This window comes from Agelaius tricolor, unplaced genomic scaffold (genome assembly GCF_023055355.1).
Source record: "Agelaius tricolor isolate 1412-34295 unplaced genomic scaffold, bAgeTri1.0.p SCAF_33, whole genome shotgun sequence".
NCBI lineage: Eukaryota > Metazoa > Chordata > Aves > Passeriformes > Icteridae > Agelaius > Agelaius tricolor.
Genome location: NW_027269293.1, coordinates 1,346,255 through 1,357,676, shown reverse-complemented (window position 1 = coordinate 1,357,676; position 11,422 = coordinate 1,346,255). Strand labels below are relative to the sequence as shown.

General features: G+C 48.0%; 1 protein-coding gene across 2 annotated transcripts in view; it reads right to left on the bottom strand.

The window, feature by feature from the left end:
- KDM4B (lysine demethylase 4B) overlaps nucleotides 1–11,422 on the bottom strand; it is a 74,343-nt gene continuing 62,921 nt past the window's right edge. For both annotated transcript variants that reach the window (XM_071451578.1, XM_071451579.1), the window contains 6 exons: nucleotides 11,217–11,325; nucleotides 5,946–6,131; nucleotides 5,335–5,499; nucleotides 4,513–4,632; nucleotides 3,586–3,678; nucleotides 1–2,910 (listed from right to left, as the gene is read on the bottom strand). In XM_071451578.1, coding sequence (XP_071307679.1) covers nucleotides 2,725–2,910; nucleotides 3,586–3,678; nucleotides 4,513–4,632; nucleotides 5,335–5,499; nucleotides 5,946–6,131; nucleotides 11,217–11,325 — 859 coding nt within the window. In that variant the 3' untranslated portion in view covers nucleotides 1–2,724. The remainder of the gene's footprint in view (nucleotides 2,911–3,585; nucleotides 3,679–4,512; nucleotides 4,633–5,334; nucleotides 5,500–5,945; nucleotides 6,132–11,216; nucleotides 11,326–11,422) is intronic.

Here is an 11,422-nt window from a genome sequence, read left to right as displayed (position 1 = left end):
TGTCATTCTGAAATGCTCAACAGCTTTTAATTCATTTTGAACCTAGAGGCAGAGAAAAAAAAAATAGGCAAAAAATACATCACAGCCTTAATCTAGGGGGAGAAAGGAAAAAAAAAAATCATTATTTTTATAGCACATAATCAGACACAAATATATTTCACTGGAGGAAGGGGTAGGAATGTGCATTTCCTATTTCCTTTTCAACAGGCTGATGCCCAGGGGCCATCAGTATGGCCACTACCCTGAATCTGCACAAGTCATTCCTAAACCAAAATGAGGGATTTTAAAAACCAACAAAAAGAGAGAAAATCCTTGCACCAAGGAAGGGCATTCGACAGTTCCAGGTTCACGTTTCAACATAACTCAGCATCTGAATATGGGGTGAGGGAACACACTTGTGTTTTTACAATATAAATAGCATTTGGGAAAGGTACTACACATGGATACAGCTACTGCAGGACTCCAGCATGCAGAGGAAATTCCCCGTCGCTCACAACCACTCATCCCATCCCACCCTTCCCTCCCACCTCCAAAAAAATTCCTCTGCTGGTTAAATTTCTCTTTCAATTGTTTTAAATATTTCTCTCGTGGCCTGGCAACATTCTTAGTCTTTTATACAGCAAGTTTTCTATTTAATCACATTTCAACCGACAGGAGACAGCTCTGTGGGAGGAACAACCCAGGCTCGGGAGAACCTTGCCAATTTTTAAACTTTTATTAGTCTCAGTTTGGTTTTATTCGTGGAGACATCCACTGAAAACGTCAGAAACTCAGAAACAAAAGAACCCAAAAGCAGAGCCCTGTTTGCAGGGTCTCACAACCACGCAGGCGCAGCCAGGCACAGGAAAAGGACCCGTAGCAGAGGCAGGGGAAAGGATGGGACCTCCAATCCTCCAGGGAGAACAAAACCAAAGTAAAAAAGGAATTAAATCGCTTTATTCTATCTCCACTCTTTCACTAGGACAGTTTAATACCCATGGAGTCTCTTAAGATGCTAATCTACCATCTGCTAGCCCACAAATCCTTCCCACTTATTCCCTTAAAGATCCAGCCAGAGCTTTGCTTAACAGCCTCTCCCCAGAACGACAACCACCTTGCAAAGGGGCTTAAAAATAATAATAAAAACAAGAATATTGTCTCTCTCCATCCAGTAATTTCAGGGAATTAAGTGGAAGAGATTGCAGGGCAGCATTCCAGGCTGGGCTGTGGGGAGAGGGGAGGGTCTGGGTGCCCTCTGCTCTGCTCTCCCCCCTGCACCTGAACCTTCCCAGCTCTGCCATGGCCCCTCCAGCTCGGGACCAGCACTGCCTCCTTCTCTCCTCTGAACTGACTGAGCTCCTCCAAAGAGAGGGGAAGATTTTCCAGTGGCTCCAGCAGGGTTTGGAGCAGGCTCTTTGCCAAGCACTGCTCCACAGCAGCTCTTCAGCCCAGGGCATTTCCAAACGTCCAGGGGGGAGCTGCCCCCTCAACACTTCAGGGCTGGGCTCTGCCTTTAATGCTCCTTCAATCCTCAGTGAGCTGAGTCCAGTCAAGGCAGGGCTTGCACTCCTCTTCCCCAGGAGGAACTCACAGGCTCAGTCTTGGCTTAAGGAAAGGATGTCACGACAATCAGATGTTTGAGGAATTTCTTCTTTAATAGGATAAAAGAAAAACATACAAACACCTCCCAAGCTTCTGTCATGGAATGATTCTCACACTGTAAGGAGCACAACTCAAAAAACAAAAAAAAAAATTAAAATTAAAAAATAAAGAGACAAAGGAAAGAGAAAGGAGAAGTGCTGAGGGAGAAGCGCTGCCGGGGAGCCTCTGGCTCGTGGGGAGCTAACACAAGCAGCAACAGAACACTTGCCAAACCAGGGTGGCACACTGGAACTCAAAGCCATGCTGATCCTGAACTAGAAAGCAACTGTGATGGCAAAGATGGGGAAGGAAGGTGAGAGGAATGACCCAAACCTGGTCACGTCTTCCCTAAGCCCCTCCCTGGGGACGTGACAGCGATGCCAGGGCCCATCCCAGGGCGTGCAGAGAGCCAATGGCAGGAACAGCCCAGGGGAACATTGCTGCCCCACCTTCCCCAGCTTACAAAGATAGTGTTTCTTTACAAAAGAAGAACCCAGAACATTCCAGGACATCTGCTCTTGCTCTCCCTCTCCCCGCTGTAACATCAGTCACAATTCATTTGGGGGTGAGGGGGGAGGATTTAATTTATTTTCTGTTTTAAAGCCATAATCTAGAAAAATGTTTTGTGGAAACTTTCATTTTCCTATTTTTGCTTGCTTTTTTTTTTTAATAATGCTCATTCATAGAAAACTTCACAAAGGTGACGTCTATGTACAGAAAACACGATTCCAAAGGCTGCTTCAGTAGTCAATGTAATAGCACCTTGAAAGACAAAAGTTTGACAGATTTGAAAAAGTCCTTTTGTTAAATTTTAACCCTTTCCTCATAAAAAAAGAACCAGTCACAAAGCTCCATCTGTAGAAACTCTTCCAAAGTCTCCATGTGAAAAGCTGAAGGGTTTCCAAGCTCCCCAGCTCTTGGTCAGCAACTCCTGGCAAGGTCGAGGTAGCAGCCAGACAGGGATTTCCTGCAGTCCAAACCAAGAGGAGATGAAAGAAATTCACAGCAGGCTATTGCACAGGGCTGGTCTTCCATTCCACAGTTTCCTATTTGTTTTTCCACTAACTCAAAAAGGGTTAATTGAATATTTTGGATGAATCCTGGTTAAAACATGTTGCTCTGAGTCCCAGGCTGGTACTGTGTCTGCAACAGGCTCTCCATAAAGGCCAGGTAGTCTGGGGTTTGTCCATATTCCTCAGGATTCCTGGGATTCCCCAGCCGGGGACGCTTGGCTGCTCTCACTTCATCTCCCGAGAACACATCTTCCTGAGGGGCCCCGGTGCTAAGGGACTGCAGGAGACACAAAACAGCCATTAGGGGCACAGCAGGAGCACAGGGAGAGACCCACAGTCCCCCTGGGCTGGGAACAACCTGGGCACTCCCCAGCCCCATCACCTGGTTAAATGGAATGGCTTTAAAGGGTCTGAAAACACCCAGCAAGTCTGGAATATATTTTAAAAAAAAGCTAAGAAATAAATCCCTCATCTTTTCTAGGCTCACTAATTCCACTGTATGCACTCAAAGACAGCCTGATCTTGTAGATTAAAAGATTTATAGGTAAGAGCCACACTCTAAATCTCCAGTTTGGTGAGAAAAGGGGGTTTGGTCCCACGGAGATAATCAGTTCTCCAGAAAGCCCTGAGCTGCAGCCCAGCTCACCTCACCCTTGGACAGGATGACTCCATATAACTGAATTCATATGGTGTAAAATGATCTGAACATAATCTTTTAACCAGAGAAAATAAAACTCTGAGCTGAACACATGCAAGGGGAAATCATTTCTGTGATTCTCAAGCATCCGTGGCCAGGATTCCTTCCACTCTGTGTATTTTGGGAATGAAAAGCAATTTTACAGCCACAGAAACTGGAGGCTGCATTCACCTAATGTCTAAAAAATACATGAAGAAAATGTGAAGGGGTTCTGCAAGCTGCAGCTGGTTTCTTGTTTGCTATTTTGGTACCCACCAGGCGAGACTTGACTCTCTTGGGAAGCTCTTCCTCCAAGGTATAAATATCCCCACGCTTCACCATCAGCTGAGAGCCATCTTCAAACTCCACCTGCAGGGGGGCAAAAGGTGAACTCAGAGCCACGTCTGAACAGCCCAGTCCCAGCCTGTGGCACAGCTGGGCCCCCCAGGCACACCCAGGAAGCATCAGGGGCCAGCTCCCGTGGGTGTCTCTGTGGAATGAGCACTCCCAAACCATGGGGAGGATGCTGAGCCCAAAAAGTGCTGCTTTCAGTGCTGTTCAGGCACCTCTGTCTTATCCAAGTGGATTCATTCAGTGCTCCATGGATCCCAAAATATCTGTACTCCAGCTGGCCCAGCACCTCACATTTCTGCTGATTTTTGATTCATACCCTGAAAAAAGCAGCTTTTCACTTATGATAAAAGCAGCCCTTTATTCAGGCCAATATGGTAATAAGAATTTCTTTCATCTTAAACAAAGCATTTTTACAGGTCACAAGGAAACAACTCCAGCTACTAAAGTACATTTGTATTTCAACCAGCAGAAATAGTCAGCCAGGTACAAAAAACTCCTCCCATGAAACCCTTTCTGCTAAGCACTGATTATATCATGAATTATGCATCAGATGTTCCAGGGATGTTTATTCATGGAAACGTGCACAGCAAAATGTTAAAACTATTAAAAGTTTTTAAGGGATTCTTATTTCCTTTGCCCAAGATTTTAATACACTTTTCTGCATAAAGCAGAAGGACACAGAGCACAGTTTAATAGGGGTGTCAAGTTCAGGCTGGACAAACTCAGAGGGAATAAACCATCTGCTCCCAAATCCTCCTCCTGCTCTGCCCAGCTCCTGTAGCCCATCTCTGGTGCAGGCTCAAGCTCTCCCATCCTGGAGCAGAGCCCAGGGATGCCTCTGGCACTCACCTGGTAAATCTGACTGATCTGGGCTGCAATGAACTTGGCCTTGTAGATGATCCCGTCCGTCCACTGCAGCTGCACCAGCTCCCCCTCCGGAGGGGGCCCCATCTGGATGCAGTCCCTGCTCTGAGGACAGAGAGAGAGGGGTCAGAGACACAGCTCCAGCAGAGCTCAGGGGCCAGAGGTGTGCTAAAATCACATGGTAATGAGCAATGGGATGCATTTCTGCACTTGTGATTAATTGTGGGCATCTCAAACAAAACCAGCCTGAGAGAGCAGCAATTGACTCTGGCAGCTCCTTCTGCTGCCAGCACCCAGTTCATGGACATTTCTCATTACAAATCCCACAGCATCACATCTCCTGTATCTCAGAAACAAGCAGGGCAACTCAGTGAATCAGTGGCACAATCAGGAAGGCAATGCATGAGCTGACAAATCAGCCTCTTCTAGACATTCCCTCTATTAAGTGAATTCCCTGTTTTGAACCAGAAGTGCTTACGAACAATCTGCTTCCCCCATGAATCACACTTGTCAGTTGAAAAATAAGATTATTCAACCACAAAACAAATAGGATGAAATTTAGAACAAACACTGCTTTCTGTGAAGTCATCTGCATTCAGCAAGATCACATCTTTGTAAAGCAACCAAAAAATAAATGAGATAATGTCAGAAACAAGATCTGTCACGAAGAGCGGGATGAGATTTTTCTAGGCGAGCAGCAACTTAAAAATTAAAATGAAAAAGTTAAGCTTTGCTTTGCTGTTCCAGCCCAAGGCACAGCTCAGTCTGTAGTGCCTGTGCCACAGCAGTGTCCCAGCAGTGCCTTACAATGATGCTCTCGGGGTAGACGTTGTCGCTGTAGGAGCCGTCGTCGAAGTTGACCTCGTAGAAGGTCTGGGTGCTGGTGCCAATGACCCTGCAGCGATAGTAGAGCCCGTTCCTGTTCTTGGTGATCACTGTCTGCCCCAGGGCCACCTCCCTGCGGAACGGGACCTGCAGGGACACAGGAACAGCTGCCAGACACAGCTCCAAAAGCTGGGTCTGAAATTCCATGGAATCACAGAATGGTATGGGTTGGAAGGGACCTTCAGTCCCACCCAGTGCCACCCCTGCCATGGCAGGGACACCTCCCACTGCCCCAGGCTGCTCCAAGCCCCATCCAGCCTGGCTTTGGGCACTGCCAGGGATGCAGGGGCAGCCCCAGCTCTCTGTGCCACTGTTCCACCCTCTTCACAGCCAGGAATTCCTTCCCAATACCCCATCCAAACCAGCCCTCTTGCAGATGAAAGCCATCCCCAACAACGGCTTCCTGGACAATCCTTCTGCATGAAAAACACAAAACGTTTGGAGCCAATACAGGTGGGGGAAAAACTATTTTTAAAAAACCCCAGGAACCAAAAAAACCAACAAAACCCCAAATCCCCCAGCCCAAAACCTACATTCTGGTTTGCTGCTTTGTGCTTGAAGCAGGTGATGGACACCACGTAGGGCCAGTCGTCGGGCTCCATGGGCACGCCGGCCGCGTGCGCGCACGTCACGTGGAAGGACGTGGAGCAGTGCTCGTAGGAGCACTGCACACAGGCCCCAGACACCTTCTTCATCCTCTTCCTGCAGTACACACACCTCTGCAAGGGAACACAGCTGGGGTCACAGCCAGCTTGGCAGGGGAGCACAGCTGGAGTCACCTCTGCAAGGGAACACAGCTGGAATCACACCCAGCTCTGCAAGGGGACACAGCTGGGGTCACACCTCTGTAAGGGAGCACAGCTGGAATCACCTCTGCAAGGGAGCACAGCTGGAATCACCTCTGCAAGGGAACACAGCTGGAATCACACCCAGCTCTGCAAGGGGACACAGCTGGGGTCACCTCTGCAAGGGAGCACAGCTGGAATCACCTCTGCAGGGGAACACAGCTGGGGTCACAGCCAGCTCTGCAAGGGGACACAGCTGGAGTCACCTCTGCAAGGGAACACAGCTGGGGTCACAGCCAGCTCTGCAGGGGGACACAGCTGGAATCACACCCAGCTCTGCAAGGGAACACAGCTGGGGTCACCTCTGCAAGGGAACACAGCTGGAATCACCTCTGTAAGGGAGCACAGCCAGAGCTCAGATCTCTCCAGGAGCAGAGCCTGGAGCCCTGCAGAGACCCCACAGCCCCCACAGGAGTGGCACAGGGCACAGGGCACAGGGCACAGAGCCCCTGGCAGCAGTGCCACAGCCAAAGGATGCTCTGTGCCAGGACTGTCTGTGTCACCCACTCAGGATCCCTCCAAGGCAATGTCCAGCAGCCACTGTCATTCCCTGCCTCACCACTCCCATGGCCCTGCAGAGCCACACTGGGCACAGACAGACTGGACTGGGCAAACACCCACCAGTGGCACCAGAGAACTGCTGCACCCTCATCCTCCTCACACAAACAGTGCCCCTTCACTTCATTAACTCCAACAGCAGCTGGATGCTCACAGGTGCACTGCTGGAAAATAACATTTCCATTTTTCTGAAGGAACAGAACACAGTAACTGGGTGGCAATTTGCTCGATTATATTTAATGGGACATTGTATTGATCAGATCTCATGGAATATAAAATCATATAATGGAACAAAAATACTGTGTGTTTATTTTAGATGCATAAGCACATCAACCATAAATATTTTATTGGCATCCATGTCAGATGAGCCACTGTAGATAATTCAGTCAGTTTTGCAAACAAAAGAAATAAAAACATTGTAGGGAAAAAAAACAGAATTATCAGGGAAAAGGTCTGAAATCTCAGAGACATTTTCACACTCATTTTCTGCAAAGCAGATCCAGTTATGAGGTAAATCGATGTAAGATGTGGGACTGCTTTAAAAAGAAATTACATTTTCTCAAAGCTAAAAATCCTGAGCCTGATGGCACTGACAGTGAGCAGGAGCTGTAGTGGGAACAAGACAAATTTCCTCACTCCCTATAACAGCACCATTTCTTGTTTCCAGCCCCTCAGAAATACAGAAAAGGAGATTTTGGGAATCCCAGTCTAAAGAATGGATTCTTGCATAATGTTCCCAGGGATCCACTTGGAAACACCACTCAGTTTTTAATGTTTCCAGGAATCTGTCCCTGATCAGCAAATCCCAGAGTGGTTTGGGCTGAAGGACCCTAAAGCTCATCCCAATCATCCAGTCCATGCACTGGCCTTGGACACTTCCAGGGGTGGGGCAGCTTCTTTACCTTATCTGAGGCTGGCACAAGGCAAATCAGGGCAAAATTAATACCAAACATAGGAGACAAATGTGCCCTTCATGATTAAAATGAACAAAAGGTGTCCCTGATCATGGCAGGGGGTGGAACTCCAAAGCCTTCAAGGTCCCATCCAACTCGAATCATTCTGGGATTCTGGGATTCCTTCTCCAGGAACAATTCTCTTCCTTGAAAGCAAAAGATGCCAAAGAACAGAAGATTTGTTCTTCCTTATTCCTGTGCAACACCCCCTCCCTGCCTGGGCTCTGCCCCACATTTCTATGAAATAAGTCCCATGAATTAACTGAAGGCAGTTTGTTTACACCAAAGATTAATTTGGCCTTTTTACACAAACGAACAAAAGCCAGGAAATTCAAAGCCAGAGCCTGAGTGCTGCCAGAACGTGGGTTTAGCCTTTAATAAGCTGAGCCTTTATCACTCTGCAAACCATGTTCCAGAGCTGATAAGCAGCAGGAAAGTGCACAGCAGGACTGAGGGGAGTCAATGGCACTGGTGCCATTATTAACCTGTCCATATCCCCCTGTCCCAGCAGCAGGGACAGCTGCTGACACACAGGGGGCTCAGGGAGCATTAACCCTGCCAGGGCAGGAGGAATCTGCCCCTCCTGATGCCAACAGGGATCTGCCAAGCCAGGATTAGCACACACCCAGTGCCTCCCTGTGCCCACACAAACTCCCTGTGACAGGCACAAGAGCTGCAGCAAAGGGATGTTCAGAGCAAATATGATCAACAGATAAATGTGAGTGACAGTGAGCTTGATGTGTAAGGAGTGATGGAGCAAGTGACAGTTCTTGGCTGTGAGGGTGGTAAAACACTGGCACAGGGTGCCCACATCCCTGGCAGTGCCCAAAGCCAGGCTGGACAGGGCTGGCAGCAGCCTGGGACACTGGAAAGGGTCCCTGACCATGGCAGGGGTGGCTCTGGGTGGGATTTAAGGCCCCTTCCAACCCAAACCAGTCTGGGATCGTATGAAAATGCAGATCTGGAAGTGTGGGAGATGGGATGGACAGAAACACCAGTGCCAAGTGCTGTGGGAAAGCTGCACAAGGAGATTTAAAAGCATTTTCTGTGGGAGGGAAAAGAGTCCAAAGCACAGAAGAGAAATCTTCAGAATAAATGCACACCAGAGTCAGGTCACTGCTGAGAGTAAGAAATGGGCTGTCTGCTGCATGATGAACACTGCAATTCATTTACTCCACTGAGGAATGACAGCTAATTATTCCAAATTTCCACGTCATAAATAATTTACGTGCACAGGCCTGTAATGTGCCATCAATCTGGGAGCAGGAAACTGCAGTTCTGAAAATGGTGCCATACCCACAAATGGACTGAAAAGTCTGTGCTTGGTCCATGCTTAGAGAACAGGTTATACCTTTCACCAGATCACTGCCACTCCTTGGCACCTCAGCCCTCATCACAGGAAAACAATACAAACATATTAAAAAATCAAATTATAACCATGGATAACCCCTGCCCCCTCTCTCCTCCACTACCCTCATCTATTTACATCAACTATCCTCACCCTTCACATCATTCCTTCTCTCCTGTTCCAGCTTTTCCAGCCACAAAGGTCATCTTTCCAATTTTATCAAGTACTGCACCACGTCCATCATTGCCAAAGTCAGGAGCTCCAATGCCATCACCTTTCAGTCTCCCTCAGTTTATCTTCCTAACTGCAGCTGCTCACCTCCAAAGCTCTCAGCCCCCAGCTCCTCCAGTGACTCCCCACATGCTCCAGGAATCACCTGGAAATTCCCATGAAGAATCCTAAACCTGCCCACCATGGCTCATGAGTCTCTGCACACAATCTTGTCCAATTTACACTCCCTTTGTACCTCACACCCCACAGCACTACTGCCTCTGTATTCTGCCATCCAAATTAATTGTTTAATCCTTACCTAATTGAAAACTCTAAAACTTTCCCAGTGAAGGGCTTAAAGCCAGGCTTTGACATTTGAGCTACAAGCCAGGCTCTGGCTAACAGCAGCATAAGGAATATGTGCCTGTAAATTCCAACACTGGCCTGTGTAAATCAAGGCACTTCATGTAAAAATTCTCCAGGTTCCCTGAGAAAGGAAGAAAACACGAGGTGCAAATCGAATACAACAGAAGAAATCAAACAAAATTTCCTTCCAGAGCTCCAGCAGCATTTGGACAACTCTCTCAGGGTGGATTGTTGGGGTGTCTGTGCAGGGCCAGGAACTGGACTGATGGCCTTTGGGGACTCTCGTAACTCAAGATATTCTGGGATTCTATGAAACTTTGCAGTTTTAATTGAGGAATGAAGGAGAAATGAGTGCAGTGGGTCCGTGCAGAGGCTCTGGCAGGCACAGGCTCTGCTTTGGAGCAGAGCAAAGCAGCAGAGTCAGACACACACAGACACTGCCCCGGCTCTGCAGCACTGCCAGGCAGCCAAGGAAGGGTTAAAGAATTAAGTCATGTTTCCTTGTGAGGCTCCATTAAGCAATACAAGTGAGTGTTGTGTAAAAGGATTTTAAGTTCAGCGTTACAAGTGCTGGTAATGAAGAGGATGCACGTTGGAAGTGTCAGCTGATCCATAAAGAGCCACGGCTGCAAGATTTATCACCCTGGCACTGCGCTGCCCCATCACTCCTGCTGAATAATGGATGCTTTTTACATTCACATTTGTGTACAAAACCCATTTGCACAACAGAGAAATAACTCTGGAAGCAGGGATAGGTTCCTCCTAATCTCTCACCCGGGCTGGCTGCACTAAGTAGCAGCTCTGTTAACGAATCCATCAGCACTAACCCATCTATCACTGCTCCAGCACCTTCCCCATCCCACACTGTGTCACCCAGCTGACTTCTGTACCAAAAAAAGCAGCAAAAGCACAATTTATTTTGCAATAACACACTATAGTGATGGAGCATTAACTAACATTAAGATAAATTGCTCTGAGCTAATGAATCGTCCATTACTAATCCCTCGGATGAGGCCACACAGCTAAATAACAACTTGGAGCTGGGCTGGTATTAAAATCCTTGCAGTCTTGCCTTGCAGTCGGGGTCACAGAAATGTTTATTCATTTCTACAAGAGGTTTCTTGATAGAAAGAAAGAAATGTTGCAAGGAAAGGTGAATTAGAGATGAACAATTCAGCTTCTCTCTTGTCACCATGTCCCTCTGCACTCCTGCTGTGCAGCACTTGGAGTAAATGGAGCTTTTAGGCACTTTCCACCTGACTGCAGGTGGGAAGGAGTCCCAGGCTCTGCCCAGGGTACAGCACACTCACAGAGAGTAAAGGCACATCTGGAAATCAGAGCTGGTTGTGAGTCAAAGCACTGACAGGGCTCAGCAGACACAAATGCAGCTTTTGTTTGGAAATGAGAGCGAGATCGCCTCCAATCTCAGCTGCTTCACGAACCCACACAATGATTTCCTGTCTAGTTACAGCTTTTCCCTTTGGCTCCTGTTCCCAACCACTGTCCCCAGGAAAAGGCACCCACCAGTTTCCACCTCTGCTCGGGGATGGCGCTGATGTCCACAGGGTGACGCTCTATGACATTGAGGAAACGCGCCTCGGGGACAGCGATGGCACAGATCACATGGACCCACCTGGGGAGCAGAGTGAGGACACAAATCAGGGCCTGCCACCATCTGAATGAAATGCTCAGGAGGGCAGTTAACATTTCCCTGCCTCCCTCAGCACCGA